Source organism: Colias croceus, chromosome 20 (assembly GCF_905220415.1).
Source record: "Colias croceus chromosome 20, ilColCroc2.1".
Taxonomy (NCBI): Eukaryota; Metazoa; Arthropoda; class Insecta; order Lepidoptera; family Pieridae; genus Colias; species Colias croceus.
The window spans coordinates 8,962,992-8,986,961 of NC_059556.1; the positions used below are offsets into that span (position 1 = coordinate 8,962,992).

The 23,970-nt window shown below is 32.9% G+C and overlaps 2 protein-coding genes across 5 annotated transcripts in view; both read left to right on the plus strand.

Annotated features, from left to right (window-relative positions):
* Positions 1 to 23,970, plus strand: part of LOC123700722 (LIM domain only protein 7) — a 143,321-nt gene that overhangs the window by 73,882 nt on the left and 45,469 nt on the right. The gene's annotated exons all lie outside the window — the stretch shown is intronic.
* Positions 4,047 to 9,051, plus strand: LOC123700724. Its single transcript, XM_045648039.1, has 2 exons — positions 4,047 to 7,799; positions 8,692 to 9,051. The coding sequence occupies exons 1-2, from the start codon at positions 4,126 to 4,128 to the stop codon at positions 8,762 to 8,764; spliced, it is 3,747 nt and encodes a 1,248-aa protein (XP_045503995.1). The 5' UTR covers positions 4,047 to 4,125; the 3' UTR covers positions 8,765 to 9,051.

Consider the following 23,970-nt stretch of genomic DNA (forward strand, 5'->3'; position numbering starts at 1 on the left):
TAAGAAGAGGAAATACTTAAAATACTCTATGTATTATGCAACAGGATTGTTGTGAAGAGGCCTTCATTTTAATTGTCTTTAATTTTTATACACTTTTATAGGGAAAAATATGCTTTCTTCAAAAAGAATACCTAACTATCAAGTATCTTGCCGATTGTTCTCTCCATTTAAAAAAAACCTATTGATTAAAAAACCGCAGTTCCTATTTTTATTTGTAGGTAGTTTGAAGTAATATACGAATACTTACATGTATCCTATGCATCAATACAAAAAATGAGCTACACCTATCGAAAAAAAATACAAAAAAGTCACAAAAAAAAAACTGTTTCATACGGGCATAAAAAGACGCGGCGTTCCAACCGCCCCTAGTGACAACACACTACATGACGTAACGTCACTTTCCTTCCGAGGCAGTTACCGAAAATGAAACCTCGTTGTAATGTTGCTCTTATTGCATTTTAATGTGTTAAGTGCGCTGTTTTTGTAACAATAATATGAGGGTATTTTGATGTTATTGAGGTCAGAGATGGGAAGTAGGTCTTAAAATCAAACTCAGAATTTTATCATGTAAATTTTTACATGACGTGTTCATTAATTGACATCTATACTTATGTATTATAAGTTTTTTTGTTTGTTTAAACGCGCTTATCTAAGGAACTACTGGTCTGATTTGAAAAACTCTTTTGGTGTTAGATAGCCCTATTATAGAGGAAGATTTTAGGCTATATATCATTACGCTTAGACCAACAGAAGCGGAGCAATGCGGGTAAAACCGCGGGGCAAGGCTAGATTTTTTATACGACTGATTCGGAAGGTCGCGTCTATCAAGAAGAATTGGCAATTTAACACAGTACCTATTTATTATTGAAAAATATCTAAATAAATATAAAATATTCTGATATTTCACTGTGACATTTAACAACTCTTTCATATTTCTTGACCATTCACAAAAGATCTTCATTTATCATCAGCTAAGTGATGTCATGTCACCAATGATTGCCATTGAAATGGGATGTGAATAAGACTTCTAAAGGTATAACTGTATAGAAGAGCCTTTAGTGTGGAAAATGTAGTAAATGGAGTCCTTTGAGAATTATAGTATAGGTATAAGGTAGGTATATAAGTATAGGTACCTACCTACTAATGTCTTGAAAGTTGAAACGTTTTTTTGATCGATTTCAAGGCATAAGCGCTTTTTATATATATTATCGACACTATAATAAACTGGCGTGAAAGGATGCGGGTTCGAATCCCGCCTCGTGATCGAATTTTTTCTATTCTTTTTTAAAATACGTTTCATGTTATAAAGTCTTTACCCGATTGACTATGTTAAATATTGGTATTGGTATTTAAAAGACGTGTGCAAGTAATACAATGTGTGGAATATTTACAATCTCAAATATGTTATAATAATTCTTGCAAATGATGATTCTCATGTGACACTATGTCGCGTTTATCTATATAATATCATTATTGTATCTTTGTTTATACGAATAGATAATAATAGATACGTGTGTTATGAAAATAAATCTTAATCCGCGGCATATTACAATAATTTGAGGGTATTTTGATGTTATAAGGTGAAGCTAAAATTCTTATATATGGGTGATTATACAAAAATGGGGTAACTCAATGTCACCAGCCAATTTATACAAAGTCTTATTATATATTAATCAAATAACAATCTATTTTAAAACAATAAAGCGTCCTTTATTTGGTCACTCACTTTCACTTCTTTATTTAAAATACAAATTGATAAAAAAACAAAATTAATACTTAAATAATCAGTACTTTGGCATGTCACAACTCCGAAAACCAACAATCAAGTGACTATCTTATAAATATTATCATTGATTTGAGAAAACTTACTAATTCAGGACAATCTTTGATATGCATAGTATTATATAGTATAACTTTCATAACGAAATGTTTAACATTTTATTTAAAAAATAAAAATAAACTTTGTCATCGTTTTTATTGGTCAGTCCGTTGTGTGTTTTTTAAATTTGAAATTCTCGCTAAATATCACCAAGTCGAGGTCAAATCCTTGTCTAAATACTAATGTTGGTAATAAAGTTACTTGTGCATCCCATATTTTGACGGCCGTCATAACTGTACCAGCGCTAGGGTTGTGTTTGTCCTCTAAATTCGTGCTGCGCCAGTCAACATTTCAGTCCTATGGTGAGTCGTTATTTTATTGTTAATCTGATTTTTATTTTCATTCATACATGGTTAACTATGATTTGTAAAAATATAGTTTGTTGATATTAGAAATATGGCAAAAAAACATAATTTATGATTGTAATCTCATATTAAGTCCCTTTTTATCAATCCGCTGGCATCAGTCCTATGTCAGATATCGCGTCAGTGGACTGACGCGACCCCATAGTACTGACGATTCTATCGTTTTTTGAGAACTTTTATCTTGATTGCTATTGGTATAAGCATTTCTATTTGATATTTCAGTTTAAAACATCATGCGCCAAGCTAAAAGAAACTGAATTTGACTAGGGAAGAAACATTTAAAAAAGAGTAGCAAAGAAAAGAGCTATTGAAACAAACTACTAATAATTTTATTTAAAAGATCTTATTTTATTTTTAGTATTGATTTTGATGCTTTCAGGGCATATAGCTTGTTATATTTATTAGATAAATACGTATACGTATAATATTGTGAAGTAAAATTACCTCAAAATAAGTTAAAAGTTAATTAATATAATAACATTATAAAAATGTCAAAAGGCTCTTATGAAAACTCAGATGAGACTTTCATTCAAGCCTTTGGTTTTTAATTTTATGAAAATTAGTACTTTTCACATAAATAATGTTAGATTTTTAGGGCTCCGAACCTCAAAAGGAAAAAACAGAACCCTTATAGGATCACTTTGTTGTCCGTTTGTCTGTTAAGACGTTTTTTTGAAGGGCATGGAGGTATCAATTTGAAATTTATATTGAATACTCAAGATTAAGAACCCTTGGGGCTGTAAAAAAATCAAACTTATAACGCAACGCAATTAAAAGATACCTACATCCGTTAATACTGCAAATTTCCGCAAAATTAAATATTCGCAAGGGAATAAAAAATACACAGGATGCTTGCCGTGTATACAGACTTAAAATATGGTAAAAAGCAACGTCTTATAACACAGATAAAGGAAAAAATAGCTAAAAGTGTAAATTTTAAGTTACAAACATTGTTCGGGAGAATTTTACATTAATTGAATTTTTGTTGTGTATTGACTTTACTTAATGATCTAAATGTATTGATAGATTCGATGCGATGAATGTAAATCCAGTATGAAATAAACAGTCAAAGTGAATACACGTATTTTTCTTCAATATCCCTCTGCTGAGCTAATTTGAACCTTAACACAATAAACATATGGACCATCGATGCCGGATTATATTGAACGGAGGGATTAGCGAGCTCGACCAGCGAAGACAAAAGACGACACATTCCTTAGATAACGCAGGTGTTCTTTGCATCGGTATTGCTGTAAACAAGTTAGAATTGGATAATTACGTTTTTATAACATTTGTGAAGATTGCTTATTGGAAGATTTTACTTACTATTTACGAATATAAAAAATGTCGCCGCCTACTATGGAACAAAGTGGATATTTAAGCACATTGGAAGACTTAGCTAGCACTTTACAAAAAACACAAACTAATTTAAAGAAGTGTCCTAAGCAGCGATTAACAGAAGGTTACATCACAGCGCGATTGCAGACAATTGAAGAATATTGGGCATCGTTTAAGCAAGCTCACAACGGTCTTGTTAAGTGTACGCCACGGGAACAGAAGGGAGTATTGACATACTTCCTGAACGAAGAATATTACTTATATGAAGATTTGTATCTAAACTTAGAAGCCGACTTACGGGATTTATTAATTAAATTGAAACAACCGAATCAACCCGCTCCGCCGTGTGATATGTCAATAGCATGCGTAGAAGGTCAACAATCGGTTTCTAAGTTACCCAGGATACAATTGCCAACTTTTTCGGGAAGATATGAAGACTGGCCCTCTTATCAAGCTTTATTTAAAGCGCTCGTTCATGACACTTCATTAGGGGATGTACAGAAATTACATTATTTAAAAACAAGTGTTTGTGGTGAAGCCGAGATGTTGTTAAGAAATATACCTATTACCGGGTCGAATTATAAACAAGCGTGGGATACATTAAAGGGCCGTTTTGGAAACAAAAAGATGATTGTTACTTCTATTTTAAAAAGATTATTTAACCAAAAGAAAGTAGTGAACCAGTCTGCAAGTCAAATTAAAGCGATATTAGATACAACAACAGAGTGCATACAGAGCCTTAATAATTTGAATATTAACACCGATTCTTGGGATCCTATAATTATATTTCTGGTGGGGCAGAAGTTGGATACAGAGTCGTTAAAGGACTGGGAGGAACTTACACACAAGGATGGAAGTGATGAATTATCTACATGGTCAGAACTGAAGAAGTTTCTTGAAGCTAAGTTTCGTACACTTGAACTTGTCACGCCAGTAACAACATCTACTAGGGAGAAACCTTCAACATATAAGTCACATCACGCCACAGTCGAAGACGGCCGCCGGGATATTTATCAAACACCACGAGTTCATGTTTCACCGGTATTATGTACATATTGCAAGGGTGAGCACTACATATTCAACTGCAAGGAATTTGTGAATCAGTCGGTTGATGCGCGACAAGAGTTTGTGAAGAAGAATTATTTATGTTACAATTGCCTTCAACCGAATCATAATGTATATCAATGTAAACAAAGGAAAACATGTCGAGTTTGCGGAAGAAAACATCATTCACTTTTACATAAGGTTAGACTGACACATACGGACGAAGATGAACAACCACAACCAGAACAAAACATCACAACAGCACACTTCTCTAGAGAACAACCCGATCAACAAGTATTGTTAGCGACAGCACAAGTTATGGTTAAAGCGAAGAACGGTTACACACACATGCTTCGTGCTTTAATTGATCAGGGATCAGAGGCCACATTCGTTTCTGCGAGAGCAGCGGCACTTTTGGGTTGTACAAAATCCAAAATCAACGGTGTAGTCTCAGGAGTGGGAGAAGGAAATCGTATACAAATACAACATCTAGTCGATCTCGCAGTTTCGTCAAGATGGAAAGAAGAAGATGAAGTGAATATTGAAGTCAGGGCTTACATTCTTAAGACTATTTCAACAAGTTTGCCCTCAACACACATCAAGACGAACTGTTCAGAGCTCCAAATGTTACCATTGGCTGACCCTACCTATCATACACCAGGAAGAATTGACATGTTGTTGGGAGCGGATGTCTATTGCAAAATTATAGAAGAAGGATTGGTAAAATTGTCAGATGGGTTAGTGGTGCAGAAAACACGTTTGGGATGGATTATATCAGGTCGAAGAGATGAAAAGATTATGGATAACAAACACAATATAATAACACTACATATAACAAGGATGGTTGAAGAAGATAATGATTTACTTAGAAGGTTCTGGGAAATAGAAACAGATGTCTACAAAAAGAAGAAGATTCAAACAAAAGAAGAAGAACTATGTGAGGAGATTTACAAGAATACAACAAGAAGAGATTCTACAGGACGATATGAAGTACATTTACCGTTAAAACAAAGTATAGAAGACACGATTAAATTATGTGGAAAAACAAAAGAGCAAGCTATGAGAAGATTTACACAACTAGAAAAGAAATTCGAAAGAGATGAGAAGTTGAAAATAGAATATACAAAGGTTATACATGAATACAAGGCAATGGGTCACATGAAACAGGTAAAGAATGTCAACAACGATAATGCTATTTATCTGCCGCATCATGCAGTAATACGTGATGACAAAGAAACGACGAAGGTACGAGTCGTTTTTGATGCATCGGCAAAAGGTTCTAATGGCTATTCATTAAATGATTGTATGATGATTGGACCTGTGTTACAGCCAGACCTCAGAAGTTTAATTATAGCGTGGCGAATGCATAAGATATGTGTTGTGGGGGACATCGTTAAGATGTATAGAATGATCAACATGACTGCTAAACATACACCTTTACAACGCATCTTATGGCGAGATAATCCTCATGATCAAATTGAAGAATATGACCTAACAACTGTAACCTTTGGTACAGCAGCAGCTCCTTATTTGGCTGTGCGAACTTTAATACAATTAGCAGATGATGAGGTGCATAATTATACGGACACTGCTGTTATTAAAAGGGCTTTCTATATGGATGACCTCATGACAGGAAATGAAAATATTGAGAAGACAAGGAACATGTGTAAAGAAATAACAGAGATATTAGCTAAAGGAGGGTTTCAAATGCAGAAATGGTCTAGTAATTCAGAAGAAGTATTGAACTATTTACAAAGAAATGATATTGATGCAAGGGACAAGATAAATATAAAGTTAGATGATGTAATAAGAATTCTCGGATTAACATGGGATAGAAAAGATGATGCATTCAAGGTATCAGTCAACTTACCAGAAATGAAGCTTCCTGTCACAAAGAGGACAATTCTATCTGATGTGGCTCGACTTTTTGATCCTTTTGGGTGGCTTTCGCCTGTAATTGTTACTGCGAAGATTTTAATACAAAGATTATGGTTATGTAGCCTAGGATGGGATGATCAACTAACTCCGGATTTACGCGAAGAGTGGATAAGATACAGAGAACAACTTACACATTTGCAAAACCTCAAGATACCACGCTGGTTAAAAACTACACTTGATAATGACAAAGTTGAATTGCACGGTTTTGCAGATGCATCTGCTCAAGCTTATGCTGCTGTAACATATCTGAGAGTTTTTCATGATGACAAAATACATGTAACTATACTTGCATCACGAACCAAGGTTGCACCATTGAAGCAAATATCAGTACCAAGATTGGAACTTTGCGCTGCAGCCCTACTAGCGGAGCTTATTGAGGATCTTGTGGAAGTACTCAAAGTACCTAAACATAGAATATTCGCCTGGACCGATTCAATGGTTGTACTTTCATGGTTACAATGTCAACCGATTCACTTGAAGACTTTTGTTGCAAATCGGGTTGGAGGTATAACACGAGTCTTGGATAATGAATGTTGGAGACACGTCAAATCTGCAGAGAATCCTGCAGATATTGCAACCAGAGGCATTGACGCATGTGATCTAGTAGATTCTGAGATTTGGTGGATGGGACCGGTTTGGTTACAACAAACAAACCTTCAACTTGAGAGATGTGATGTTACAAAAATAGATTTAGAAATGAAGAAGCTAAAATGCAATGTTATTATAGAAGAAAAGCCAATTTGGGAGAGATTTTCCACTATGTCAAGAATGAAACGGGTACTCGCATATTGTAGAAGATTTGGTAAGAAACGGACAACACAAACACATCATTATTTAACATCACATGAAATGGAATATATATTAGAAGAATGCATAAGATATTATCAAAACTTGGTTTATGAAAAGGATATAGAAGCGCTAAAGAAAGAAGGAAGAGTGAAGAAAAGAAGTACACTTATAACACTAGCTCCATTCATAGACGAAAGAGGAATTTTGAGAGTAGGGGGCCGGTTGCAGAATGCATCACTGGCAGATACAACTAAACATCCTATTATAATACCGAGTCATCAACACATTACAAGGTTGTTAGTTAACGAAGCACATACAAAAACGCTCCATGGTGGCATACAACTAATGTTAACTTACATTAGAACAAAATATTGGGTGATTGGAGTGAAGTCGGCAGTAAAGCAATGTATTCGTAATTGTAAGATATGCATTATAGACAAGGCTAAAGTGAAGAGCCAGTTCATGGGTCAGCTACCAGCAATGCGAGTCAATCGACATCGACCGTTTATTAACAGCGGAGTCGATTATGCTGGTCCCGTATGGATAAGAACATCTAAGGGACGTGGTCACCATGCGACTAAAAGTTATATATGTTTGTTTGTCTGCATGGCGACACGCGCTATACATTTGGAAGCTGTGACAGATCTAACTTCCCAAGCGTTTATAGCTGCGTTTAGAAGATTTGTCGCTCGCAGAGGCCACTGCGCTCACCTTTGGAGCGACAATGGAACTAACTTTGTAGCCGCAGCTAAAGAGATTAAAGATTTATTTAGTACGGGTAAGAGTAATATTTCTAATGAAATAGCCGAAGTCTTAGAAAACGACGGAACAACGTGGCATTTTATTCCGCCAAGAATGCCATCATACGGAGGTCTGTGGGAAGCAGGCGTTCAATCTGCAAAGAGGCACATAAATAGAGTTAGTAAGAACAGCACCTTGACGTATGAAGAAATGTGTACTCTCTTGGCCCAGGTTGAAGCTTGTTTGAATTCTCGCCCGTTATGTCAAACCGATGATGGATACACCCCTTACGCCTGGTCATTTCTTGGTGGGCGAAACTTTAATTGGTGTACCCGACGCTAGCTATGATAATATGAAGATTGGTGCGTTGTCTAGATGGCAACTCGTACAGAGGATGACACAGGATTTTTGGCGCCGGTGGCAACTCGAATATCTGAATACACTACAACAACGCTACAAGTGGCAGGTCAGCGTACCATCACCTCAAATCGGAGATATGGTGATTATTAAAGAGGATAATATGCCTCCCACTAGATGGCTAATGGGACGAGTGAAGGATCTACATCCCGGGGCAGACAACCATGTCCGTGTGGTGACAGTACAGTGCCAGGGTAATCATGAGTTTAAACGGCCATTATACAAATTGATAGCGTTGCCTAAAGATTTTTAGTTTATTTGATTTACATTTATACACGATTGTTATTTACAAATTTACAGTCCACTAATATGTTACTTATTTACAGTTGTTGTATAAATTTATTTGAATGTTATTAGATGAGTTCATGTTGATTTTACTACTGTATAAAAAAACTATTGTTTTTGGCCGCCGGTATGTTCGGGAGAATTTTACATTAATTGAATTTTTGTTGTGTATTGACTTTACTTAATGATCTAAATGTATTGATAGATTCGATGCGATGAATGTAAATCCAGTATGAAATAAACAGTCAAAGTGAATACACGTATTTTTCTTCAATATCCCTCTGCTGAGCTAATTTGAACCTTAACACAATAAACAAACATAATAAAAAATAGGTTTGTTAGGAGTCCAACTCGCACTTGGCTGTTTTTTTTGTTTCTATTGTTTGTGAATTACTTGAAATATTAAGTAAAACTAAGTCAAAGTAGTAAGTTAAGTAAGAGAGTAAGAAAATTCACGTTGCGTTAAATGTCAGAAGGCTGTTTTGAAAATTGAGACATTATTTTTTCCCAGTGTCACAATATATTATTAATTATCATTTTAAAATGAAACTAAGTGATTTTAATACTTAAAAGACATGTGCCATTATTAAAACTGAGAGATTTGTAGTAATTTTCATTGAATTTCTTTAAGAATATTACAAAATTGTGTTTTTTATCAGTACTATGTTAGCCTTGTCAGTCCCCTGGAGGCCAAATCCAGAAAATTTAAAATATCTCACAATCTACTTAAAAAAGTGGCTGGCCCGATTTGGAACAATATATTCATTAGATTAGCTATCATATACACCCTAATTTGTAATAATCTGATATAAAAAATATAGTAAACAAAATATCCTTAAAAGTTACCCCATTTTTGTATAATCACCCATATATATATAAAATTCTCGTGTCACAATGTTAGTCTGCATACTCCTACGAAACGGCTGGACCGATTCTCATGAAATTTTCTGTGCATATCGGGTAAGTCTGAGAATCGGCCAACATCTATTTTTCATATGTACCACGGGCGAAGCCGGGGCGGACCGCTAGTAATGTTATAAAGTTAAAACATCTTTATTTTATTTTCATTCTCAATAGATTAGTTTATGATATATATGTGTAACAAATCCCTTATTTTTTTTAGTTTTTTCATACAAAACTCGTAAAAAGTTCAATCCATTAATCTATCAATTTATTACCGTTTCCACTTTTTCTTATCGAGAAGATAAATTTTCTGTCGCAAGTCAAATGTTATATTTACACATAAACTCCTACACAGTTCGCGCCCATAAAACCACCAAACATCGCTGGAATGAACAAAATACACAATTACATAACAGTTGAGTGAACTCCAATTATCGGTTTGTATGTTTGTATTGGCATTGACAAGGAACCATTACTTCCGCGTGAAGTACACAGGAAATACTGTTTAACGTTTGTTAACTATATACTAGTTAGAACTTGCGGCGTCGCTCGTGTGGTATTCGGGTAAAAGTATATACAAATCCAGACTATGATCTATCTCTGTGCCAAATTTCATACAGATCCGATCAGCTGTTTTTGCGTGAAATAGGAAACAACATACAGACTTACAAACTTTTGCGTTTATATAAAGTTCGATTATGTTGTATGAAATATCATTTAAATAACAATAGAAATTAAAACAAGAAAGTCTATGACTTGCTTTTTGTCATGTGAAAACGCGTTAAAAACAAGTTTAGTTTCAGTTATAAATAATAAAAATGTCATAAACGAGTTTTCTTTTGCGCATGAAATTATGTAAAGTTTTGTATCAATAAAGATATTAGTCTGGTGCATAATAAACAGGTAACTTTTCGGGTTATTTGTTATATAAAAGCTTATTTACTTTCTGTTTCGTGGGCTATGTAATATTATAATTATTAAACTAGCTGTGTAAGCATTTTACCCGCATTGCTCCGCTCCTATTGGTGATAGCGTGATGATAGCCTTTCTCAATAAATGGGCTATATAACACTGAGAGAATTATTCAAATCGCTGTAGATACATTTATCTACAGCTTACGTCAATCTCATACATTCGTAGTCTATTCTATTGAACGCTACGCTAACAGAAAGCCACTTGGCTAGGGGGGCAGTAGTTCCTGAGATTAGCACGTTCAAGCAAGCAAACAAACTCTTCAGCTTTATAATATTAGTATAGATGTGCTTCACGATAAAAAACTACGCCGTAGCTACAATTAATGTCCATCTGCATTTCCACTCTTTTGAATTCGATACTTCTCTAATTCTATCTGTATCTAGGTATATCATTAACAAAATTAATGTAACCATTCAGGTGTACATCGAAACAAACTAACATACCTACCGATTAAATATCAAATTCATCATTTTAAATCAATTCTAAATCAGTACCCATTACATAGTCAATTGCACAATCTAATTAATCTTTGATATAACATAACAGATCAGCAAATTAATGCTTTCGTCGGCCATTTTGAAATGAACTCAATCTTAACTGCTTTGTTCTTTAATTATCGCTATCTGTCTCATTCACACGAACTATTTAAGTGCCAATTAAATTTGATTGTAGTTTAAAAGTTACGTCATTTTTACGTCGTTGTCATTTGTTTGATTTAGAAGCAAAAAGTTGAGAAGATGTTTTTTCTGTGTTGTAATTGTTAAATTTGGTTTATTCTTCTATCCGTGTTATAGAATATACTAGCTGCATTCGCCGGTGTTGTCTATGGTAAAATGTGTTTAAAAGACAGGAGTGTACATTACTTCTGACAATTACGCATATCAGTTCAGCAGTTTAAGTTTTACATACAGAAACAATTATTTTTCATAATAACATACTGTGAAATTTGATGATATTCAGCTGCTTTTAAATCTTCTGTTTGTGAAATGCCAGGAAAATTAACTATTTTACAATCAATAATTATGCAAAAACTTCCAAATGTTAAAATTAAAAGATCTTCATCTTTGATCACGCGTCAAGGTCGACATAAACTCAAAATTAGCTGTCAACTTAACATGTTCGTTTATGAAAAAAACTAATACTAATTCGCATTGTGAAATTATTGATTAGGTTGCGACAGAATATCGATGATTAATATGATTAATAGCTTCTCAAACATGTCACTTTATTGTATATCGAAATGTATCTGCGTATTTATTTCTTTAAAGGTTAAAAAAGGTGTTGAAGGAGAATCAAAAACTGTCTCTATTTCATATTTTTTACAATTAGTTCACAGTTGAGACAGTTGTTGAATTCATATTGATTTCATATTTGAAGTTGTCTATACAATGAAAAAATGTTAAGCTACTAGGTACATGACATAACGTTTGATAATAAACTCGGAAGTTTCCTTTAGTAAAAAGTCTGAAGAATAATCTACTTTTGGTCTTTCTACACAAGCTTCCTAAGACGGCTCCACTACTGGTCAAATAATCTGTACAGATTACAGAAGTTAACGACAAAGAGCAAAAAACGTATTTTCACCAACTTTACACCAGATTAGTGGTTATACTGGTGATCTGTGATACCGGACCATTAAAACCCATTTCAGACACCAGCTCCTCCAACTCCAGCTAAGTGTTTGATAAATTTGTATGCATGTAAATTAATTTATGTGATTGGGAATTGGAGGAGAAATAAATAAATGATTCGATTTGATGATTTGAGATTTATTTCCTAAATAACATTTACAATAACATTAACAACCATATAAATTATTGAAAAATCTTTTTCAACCAGGCCAATCTACATGCACGTACTCCATTGAAATTGGTTAAAAAGTTTAAAAACATCTCTTTTGAATAATCGTTACGAATTTAACGGTTTTAATTCAGAACCAGTCGTGTCGAATAGTGTATCTGATAAGAAAATGAAGGTTTATTGTTGTATAGTATTATTGTAACCTTGCGTTGAATATAGATTGTAAAAAAACGAAATATTTTTATACTTTTCAAAAATAATCTTAAAAACCTTATATTTTGATAAGACCCTTCAAAAGATAGTGTAGAACAAGTAGAACGATATCCTTCTGACACCATCATGAAAAATATGAAAATGTATCACGCAAATACAATTACAAAAATAAATAAGCGTTTCCTTAAAATCCTTCGTTCTAAGCTTTTATTATAAAACAAATATTAATCATTATCAAAATAAATACTATATCTTATGATAATAATATCAATTTATACTAATATCTATAATTAAACGAGCTGTCAGCACTCATTGAAACATTTCGATAATTCGACATCCATAGGTACACCATGCGCTTGCGCAACCAAAATACTAAGGCTATGCGATCCAACATTTGATTGATTTATTGATGATCGATCGAATTACGAAATTTATCAAAGATTGGGATAGAATCTGTAAGATATTATTTAATAGTTTATACTAGCTTGCTACTCGCGGCTTCTCTCGCATAGTCAAAGGAAAACACGCATAGTTGCCGTTGCCGTTCGGATTTCCGCGATAAAACCTAACATATGTGATATGTCCTTTCTCAGGTTCAACTATCTTAGAACTAAATTTCATCTAAATTGGGTTAGTAGTTTAGATGTGAAGAAGAAATAAACAGAGCTAATTTGCTTTTATAACATAAGTAAGGTTTTTCATTGCCATATATGCAATATAAGTTAAAATTTAAACTCTACAACGCAATATTTTGTTTACAAATCAGTTGGTTATCTTGCAATAAAACATAATTAACAAGATTAACAAATTGTCCCGTGAAATATAAACATAATTTATTAAATTGAATTTTGTTGCGTTAAGAATTCGCTTATCAATTGACATTTGGCTTCGATGACTAATATTATTTGCATATGTTTTTACATATATTTACATATTCGTAGGAGGGAATGCAGTAATACCTTAATAAGTAAAAATAACACCAAATAAGGTAAACTATTATATCGAAAATATGCTAATTAACCGACTTCAAAAAAAAAGGAGGAGGTTATCAATTCGGCCGGTATATTTTTTTTTTTTTTTTTTTTTTATGTATGTACACCGATTACTCCGAGGTTTCTGAACCGATTTACGTGATTCTTTTTTTGTTCGATGCGGGATGGTGTCGAATTGGTCCCATAAAAATTTTATTCGGCTAGGCCTAGTAGTTTTTATTTTATGAGCATTTTTGTCTGTACTCGATGACTTAATTTCAATGTAGCAAGTAACTTTGATTCACTTCCCGGTAACCGATTGAGCTGAAATTTTGTATACGAATGTAAATTGGATAGCGATGAAACATTATCATGACATGGAGCTGATCTGATGATGGAATCGGAAGGTGGCCATAGGAACTCAGTAATATATTGACTCAACTTTATCGAGTTTGGGCTCGTTTGATTCGTGTTGAAAAATACACTAAAAAGTATTAAATAAAAATAACTGCGTTAAAAACAACCGACTTCAAAAACTTTCTTACTTTTCCGTTTTTGAAGTCGGTTGTTTTTAACGCAGTTATTTTTATTTTGAATATAAAGTGGCGTTAGAGAAGAGATATGCTTATGTATAAATTAACAAATAGGTTTGTATCCAAATTTTTCGCAAATTGCGAATTATTTTATACAAAGTCTTATAAATATTTTTTAAGTCTTTATTTTTTTATTCCGTTAGTTACTTCGAAGAGGTCACTAGTTGATGGCAAGGTTTTATGAAATAGGTTATTTTTGGTTTATCCATAGATATATTTAATAATGAAAACATACTAACATTCAATTTAAAATCACTAATATAAGTAATTTTAAATATTTTTTTTACTTTGTGCTCATGAAAGCGTCTTGATGCTCGAAGTAAAAATTAACCTCTCATAAAATGTAATAAGATAATCAACAAAAATATATTAGATTAAACATTAAATCTGATGCTCTTTTTTACAAGTAGGTTAAAAGCCATTTACTAGACTGTAGGTTGTTAGCATGGCTCAAATATAGCTTTACCTTTTCCGTGTTATCATTGATAAGAGCGATGGAAACTTGTTCTACATGCGTGTTTACATGACAGTCTTGGAATAATATTTTGAATATTAATCATAATACTAATTGTGTAAACTGTGATGCATTTAGTTGTGTAAATTACAATGTACTAGATGAGACCATTTCATCTGCTTGAAGTCAGCTTATTGATGTTTTTAAATATTATCTATAAATGGAAATTGTTTCAGTTGAGAAGATTGAATTTTAATGTATTATGGTATATTGCAAGTTTTGCTTATAACATACAGATAATAAATATATGTGATAATTATGAATATCTTATTTAATATAGTTACGTATTGAAAACATACATACATTGTAACTATTAATTAACAGAAGAACTGATAAAGTCATGAGTAATAAAATCAACAAATAAAATGAATCCAATATGATTATCACTACATAGTATACAAGTAATAACTGCGTTAAAAACAACCGACTTCAAACTTGCACTTGCAAAATTTACAAATACCTACAGACAAAAATGCTCATAAAATAAAAACTACTGGGCCTATCCGAATAAAATTTTTATGGGACCAATTCGACACCATCCCGCATCGAACAAAAAAAGAATCACGTAAATTGGTTCAGAAACCTCGGAGTAATCGGTGTACATACATTAAAAAAAAAAACATACCGGCCGAATTGATAACCTCCTCCTTTTTTTTGAAGTCGGTTAAAAACAAAGTCGCTTTCTCCGTCCCTATATCCCTATGTATGCTTAAATCTTTAACACTACGCAACGGATTTTGATGCGGTTTTTTAATATATTATTCAAGAGAAAGATTTAGCTATATAATTTGTTCAGTTTAAACAATACAGGCGAAGCCGCGGGCGAATCTTCAATCTCTAACAATAAAATGAATTAAATTTTCCCTTCCCTTATCTATACAGTCGGCTAATCAAATTCGATTCACACAATGCTATCAAAGACAGAACAATGACATTGCATTAGGATCTGATGTGATCATGTGATGATGATTTCCCAGTCATGAACAATACACGACCTTGTGGTGAAAGTGTGAATGGGTATGGGACTTTGTTTTTATATATAGAGTAGACTTAGTATTTACCTATTTGAGTATAAAACATATGTAAACTTGTGGTATGTGACATGTTTGCCTTATAGTAAACATGTGTACTAACTATACAAAGCTGATAAATCGATACGATCGATCTTGCATATACGCATGGCCTCCGGGGAAGAGGCCGTGGGTTATGTCGGATTTCAACCGACCAAAACCCCACTGTGTTCCGTCAAGCCGCATCAACGACAGGGCCACGGGTATAGGTTAGTAAGTAAGTAGAATTCGTCTGTGATCCCATCAGCGGCAGCCCGTCGCCGGGCCCAAACAACCGTCTTCTTACTTTACTGTGTGACCAAATTGACCATACTTACTATTAATACACGAAAAATGTTAAAAGCTACGTCATACGATATTGGAAATATTATGCCAATTTTTATGACTTTCACCTCAAAAGTACATTAGAATATTTTCTATAAATAGGTAGGTACATTTGTACAAACCATATGTTTATAAACAACTACCTTTCCACCCACGGTTTCGCCCATGCAGTCAAAGAAAAACCCGCATATTTCCCGTTCCCGTGGGATTTCTGGGATAAAACCTATCCTATGTAAAAAGTAGCCTTTGTCCTTTCTCGGGTATCAAAATATCTCTATACCAAATTTCATGAAAATTGGTTCAGTAGCTGAGGCGTGATTGAGTAAGAGACAGACAGGCAGAGTTACTTTCGGATTTATAATATTAAGTATGGATGCATCTATTTACAAAATAATAAAATAAACTGTTCTTAACCGTTATACGTATGTATAAGTATTCACTAGAGTCACGTTATACTCGTGCAAAAAACACTATCCTCAGCAAAACTCAATGTCATAATGCCATCCAATTATAAGCATTAACACTTATAAGGTATCCAATCGATAGTGTTTAGAGTTTACAATATTCACTTCCTATACTGTATGTTTACTATAACTGTGTTATAGAATTATTAATAATCTGGACAATTTCATAAGCTTAATATTTCTCAAGGAAAAGAAAATTTAGAACTTAACAAAGCACTTTTTATTGGATCACTATAGTCATGTTGGTTTAATGCTTTAAGATAGTCATAGTTGGTAAATAAACTCACTAACTATTTGACTTATTTGAATTGAAAATGAATCTTTCGAATAAATAATTTAAAGCTATTTTCTTTAAACCGTGCGAAACCGTGACGCGTGGCTAGTATAATTATATTAATTTTGATTTCTTATTTATTATTATTAAACCAGACGTTTACAGTGAGCGTGATTACGAACAGTCAATTATATATATAGCTATACAATAGTTAATTAGTAAATTGCGTTTAAATTTCATATATAAGTTCTGTTTATGTATTTACGTAAGTATATAGATTGATTGCAATTTCAATAAATGAAAATATATATTATGTACTGATATACAAAATATTACATTTCTTATTATTTACTAGCTGTGCCGCGCGGTTTCACCCGCGTGGCTCTGCTTCTGTTGGTCTTAGCGTGATGATATATAGCCTATAGCCTTCCTCGATAAATGGGCTATCTAACACCGAAATAATTTTTCAAATCGGACCAGCAGTTCCCGAGATTAGCGCATTCAAACAAACAAACTCTTCAGCTTTATAATATTAGTATAGATGTCTTGTACAGTCAACATAGTATATTATCTGTGATCCAATTAAACAAATACTGGTTCTGTCTGTATCACTATTATATTATTATACATACATTAATGTCACTATTAATACAACTTATCTCAATAATATAAAGATGAAAGTTAGTCTTTGTGAAGCTAAATGGATTACGCTTGGATTAGAGGATTTATATGGCTTTCTCGACACATGATAGTTTAATATAGATTTTATATACTATGGTGTTATGTAGTGGTTGGAACTTGTGAAATCGCAGGTTCATAAAAAAATAGTTTGTAATGTTGTTGATGTCGCGCTAATAATTATTAGGAATCGATTTGTAAAATTCTTTGAGTGTAGATACGCCCTTTTATCGAGGTTTTTATAGACAATGTCGGTCAAATTGCGTATAAACTTCCTTGATAAAAGAGCTATCGATCGCTGAAATAATTTTTCAAATCGGACTCGTACTTCCTGAGATCATGCGTTCAAGCAAACAAACTATTCAGCTTTATGATATCAATCTAAAGATATGTTCTATGAACCTACGACCCATATCACAAGGCAAGGTTCTAACCACTGAGCATACCCGCGTGGGAACTCAAGTGTTGACTTAAGTTACATTGGTGTAGGTCGCCGGTCAATGACCCGGTATCGGTCATTCGCTCTGATAACATAGCTATAGGGATGCTACTTCATGGAAATAGTTTGTATGTTTGTTTGTGCGTACGTTTAGGAGTGAAACGGGTGAACGGGTTTTGGTGAATTTTGATATGGTGATAGTTTTAGATTGTAAAATAATTTTAATATATTGTGTAGTTAGACGTTTTGTTAAATAATTTTAATGACTATTGGTGCTGGTATTATTTGGATATTTATATGTGTAAAAAAGCTGTAGTATTTCAAACGATTTAAAAAAATGCCGATATCATATTTTTAATCAATTAATAAATCGTTTTTATTTTGAAAGCTGAACTAGCTTCACGAACTAGTTACGAACCTTCGACCGTTGATCAAAATCGAAGCCATTAACCGCTAAGCCAACAAGTAAATAGTGTTTAGTGATGAAAGTTTTATCAAACTCTTGAACAGATTTGATAAAACCTTCCTTTAAATATGGTTATGTAACAAATAGTTACCGGAAAAAATGAGGTTAATTATCTGAACCACAAAGTATATATTATCATACAATTAAACGATATATCTTTTTAACCGTGTTTCATACGTCATTTTAAAATCGGAACACACCTTAATTACAAAATAAACAGCTGTTAATTGCTCTATAATAACTTTGTAGGCCATCTTTAGATATGTGTGTTTGTATCTCAAATACTCGTATCCTACATCTTTGAATTTGATAAGATTACAATTAATACCTAAAACTGGAATGTATTATCATTGTGTGTTTAATTAATATTGTTTTATGTATTAACATTAATATTATAGAGGTATAAGGAATAGACAATGCATTTAATTGTTTATTATACATATAGGTACTTTGTTTGTAATTGATTGATTCGTTACTTCTGATCTGATTTCCAATCATTTTCTCCTGTATAAAGGGTCCTTATTTTATTACACTAGCTGCGTCCCGCGGTTTTACTTGCATTGCTCCGCTCTTATTGGTTTTAGCGTGATGATATTATTATAGCAGGATTATAGCCTATAGTCTTCCTCGATAAATGGACTATCTAACAGTGATATAATAATTTTTCTAATCTGACCCGTGATTTCTGAGATAAGCACGATCAAGCTAACAAACAAACTCTTGAGCATTATAATATTAATTGATAGGCTGTTGTAATAAAAGCCTATTTTAGCGTGATTATATTATTGCTATCGTCCCAAGAGAACGTAGGTGGAGCCGGGTGAACATCTAGTTAAAGCTTTTTTTAGCCCAATTGTTTATTCTATCTAGCCGTTAAATCATGTGATTAAAATCCATTCTATATATAAACGTTATACAAGCACATTTCGCAATCAAGGTATTACAAACATGTGTTAATTCTGGAAGCGTACAAGAATTGTCAAACATAGTCACGTCTGCAGTGAAAGCCGGGTGCCGTAACGAGTTAACGGCAGTTGCTTGTGTGTGTTTGAGAGTACTAGACGGTTACGGTGGTTTGCAGGTAATTTATTTTTCATATTTTTAAGGTATTTTTTATATAAACTTAGCAACATTTGTGAGAAGTTTGGAGATATAAATTTGCTTTCATGTAAATCTGTGTAAACTATTTCAATTAAAAAAATTTAAAAAAATACCAGAAAATAAGTACCTAGTAGAGTTTTAAAACCTATTTATTCAGGGAAAAACGATTAAAATCTAATTTTGGCGCGGAATTGAGCATTTTTTTTATTTCGGGATCCTCATGCTTAAAATAATTTTAGTCTGATTTACAAGATAAGTTTAAAGGCATAGGTAGGTAGTTTTTTAATAGATATACTTTGGTCAATAAGTAATGTTAGTTTGTTCACGATACCACCATAATTGGCAGATCAAAATTTTTAATTAATCTTCGATTATACAACCCAACAATTATGAACACTTTCAGTTTCATTAGAGCACAAAGTAAAGTTAAATATTTTGTACAATTTCGCAGTAAATAATAAATTTATATAAAGATACACTTATAAATTATAATTTTAGCCTTATTCCTTGTTTTTATATTAGAGTAGTTTCTTAATTAAAAAAAAATAACAACAAATTGTGGGTTGTTTAAAAATATAGACCGTATATTTGAAAAGAAAATGGAAAAGTTTACAACCTAATAAAACAGGCGTAAAATACTCATAAAGTTACACAACGTAACATCATACAGTTTATAAACAGAACTACAACATAAACCGACCAATTAATTATAACGCTGTCTCTTTCATTCATAACCAAAAGAGCCTGTAACTGAAAGGGAAAAAATATTAAAATGTCAAATTCAGTCACCCTTAATTCGTATTCCAGACAACAAAGGCTTACATAACAATAATCGCTGGAAAACACGGAAATAAATAAAGAGAATCTTCTTGCACTACTTTTTATTGTTAATTATATAATTGCAACGGATTGTGAAATAGTATAACAAATTATTCAAAATCACGATGCTTCTAATCGGTGCGATTAATTAGAAATTAAGAGTTGACGTTATAACACGGTTGGTTGTGATTCATTGCTGTAGTTTTTGTATCATTTGCTTTTGTAAATAATGTCGTTTTATTTTGATTCAGACTGTTGATTCTATATTCCTGAATTAAGAATTAAAATTACGTTTTAACGCGCATATGTAGACATCGACAGAAGCCAAATTAAAAAAAAATATTAAAAAAAATTCGAAATTCTACTTTCCACATTCTCTTTACTGTCAACCAACATATTTTATCTTTTTTATACCCAAGAAAAGCGCGTACACATCACTAGTCTCACATGTAGCGTTAGCAAAAACATTCACATGCGATATCAATTATCTTAATCAATAATATGTATCAGTGGTTTGACAGGCGGAAAATGTAAACACGACAACCACGAGAATGTGGCACGCGAGGGAAACTAATGGAAAAATCTTTTTGTTTCTATAATGTACGGTCAGCAAACTATTCGTCCTGGAAAAAAATTACAGATTCACAGTTACGCGGTTTCACCCTCGTGGCTCCACTCCTGTTGGTCGTAGCATGATGATATATAAGCCTATAAACCTTCCTCGATAAATGGGCTATCTAGCACTGAAAGAATTTTACAAATCGGACCAGTAGTTCCCGAGATTAGCTCGTTTAAACAAACAAAGAAACTCTTCGCACGCTAATCTGTCTCTTTTGGGTTGAGTAGTACCAAGAGAATAAGAATTGGTTATAAACCTGTAGCTATACTATCAACAAATGAGATTTTTTCAAGAAACTGTCTTAAACACATTAAATTTCCTGTAGGCATTCGAAATATGTTACAGTTTGGAAAACTCAATAAAATCACTAATTTGAAACTAACTTTAAAAATACCGTATCCTACCATTGATAAATACAGTAGTTTAACGCACTCACGATTACATAAATCACCGTTACTTAATATACACTTGAAATTATTTAATTACCCATGTACCGAGTCAAGACGATTTTAACGTAATTATGTTACTTTCCCTACTGGAAAAGCGCGAAAGGCAGTGGCTTGTCGTTGTTCATGCTGAGAACCCGCGCGTTAAGATCATCAACGATTATACTTAATCGAGTGTATCGATATCATTTGGATTTACAAAACTTCGTTGGTTCTTTTTTATTTTTAATCTGTGATTTTCAAACTACTAATTGAGTTACAAGTCTTTTGTTTAAACTATTTTGTTGATCTTTATTTTTTATTTTTAATCTGTACTTTTCTACTAATTGGGTTACTATAGTGATATAATTTGATCGAGATCTAAAATAGGCGCGCGTGAGTGACAGAAGTGAACAGTGAACTAAGTCTAGTGACTCTAAATTTAAACGCATACCGTACATTTAGAACGAATGGATTGCAAGTGCTATATTTAACGTGCAGCTGCCATTTTGAACTTAGTGCGTAGGGCACACTCTCGTTTTTTATTCAAAGGTGTGTTCAATGGAGGAATGTATACATTTGCCCTCTTCACAATGGCCAGCGATGGGCCAGTAGAAGCAATCATGATGGTGTAGACTTTAGAGGACCTAGATGTCGATGATCGGCCCTCCTTGTAGATCGTCGTAATGGCGGCAAACGTCGACGATCAATTGCTGGGCCAACGCTGCCCATTGTGCAGACGGCCCATTATGTTTGTTGTACAGTGAAATGAAATGAAATGAAATGAAATGAAATGAAATGAAAATTTATTTGTTTGAATTGTGGTTACAAAGTCCTTACAATAAATTTCATGTCCGCACAATTCGCCAAGAAATTGGCATACAAATATTTATATTATGCTTATTTAATTTTATAATTAAACTAATTAACGTAAATTACTTATTATTTAAACAATATATTATTTACATTAGTTCATTAGATCATTTTAAATTATACCTAGTATAGCAATATCACAATTTTATTTATTACAAGTTGGTTATTATTATTATTTTTTTTTTTACTACAAATCAATTAAATTTATACAAATAATTACAATATTATGTCATTATTTTGATTTTTGAAAAAATTCTTTTAAGTCATAATAACATTTTTCAATTAGCCAGGCTTTTAAACGCTTTTTAAAAATATTAAATGGCAAGTCCCTCAAAGATTTGGGAATTTCGTTGAATATATGTATACACATAACAGATGCATTTTTTTGGTATAAGGCCGTACGGCATTTAGGCATCAGCAGCCTTGTAGGGTCTCTATTGCCAAGTTGATATCCTTCTTTTGCAGATCTAAACAAATCCTTATGCTTCTTAGCAAAAATACAAGATTCTAGGATGTACAAACCAGTTAATGTTAATAGTTTGCATTTTTTGAAGAGTGGTCGGCAAGAGTCCATTGGGGACGCATTACAGAGAGCCCTAACACATTTCTTTTGTCCAATAAAGACACCCTTTACATTCGTTGAGTTTCCCCAAAACAGTATACCATATCTAAGCACGGACGCAACGTAAGCATGATATGCTGTCAGGGCAGCTTCATACGAAATCGTTTTTTTTAGTTTTCTTAGGGCAAATACGAACTGGTTAATTTTAGTACAGATTATTTCACAGTGTAGCTTCCAGTTTAAATGCTCGTCAATTAGTACCCCGAGAAACTTTGTACTATCTACTTGCTTTATTTGTTTGTCATTGTATTCTAGATTTATGCTAATTTTATTTGTCTGATAATTAGAAAATTGTATAAATTTTGTTTTCGTCATATTGGGTGTCAAATCATTACTCTCAAGCCATGTCATAATAGAATTTAATGTATTGTTCAATGTCATGTTAAAGTCAGAATCTTTTTGATTGTCAGGAATTGTCAAACATATGTTATCAGCAAATAATGCACAATTATAATTCGTCACGTTTGGTAAATCATTAATATAAATTAGAAATAGTAAAGGTCCTAACATGCTTCCTTGTGGTACACCACACGTATTATACTCATAAGCTGATTTATACTGCGTCATTTCATGTTTTTGATTTAAATTTGAGATTTCTACACACTGTTTTCTTCCGGATAAGTAACTCTTGATTAAGTCATAGGCAATGCCTCTGATTCCATATTGTTCGCACTTATTCAATAATATGTCATGGTTAACCACATCGAATGCCTTTGTCAAATCAAAAAATATTGATATTACAGACGTCTTTTTATCAATGCTCTCAGTTATACTTTTTAACACGGAAAATATAGACATCTCTGTGGATTTGTTTTTTTGGAAACCACTTTGTTGTGAACTTATAACATTATTTTTTAGAAAGAACGTTGATAATCTTTTGTATATAGCCTTTTCAAAGATTTTTGCAAATATAGAAATTAAAGTAATGGGGCGATAATTGTTAATCTCGCTCCGATTTCCTCTTTTGTGTAAGGGTCTTATCACTGATAGCTTCAGCATTTCTGGAAATATACCTTGATCGAAACATTTAT

Bases quoted from the DNA above. Each gene is read 5' to 3' on its own strand.
- LOC123700724 (XM_045648039.1), top strand. From the start codon at position 4,126: ATGTTGTTAAGAAATATACCTATTACCGGGTCGAATTATAAACAAGCG. The intron at 7,800-8,691 runs AGTGAAGAGCCA...CCGTGTGGTGAC, and splicing joins TGCATTATAGACAAGGCTAA to AGTACAGTGCCAGGGTAATC.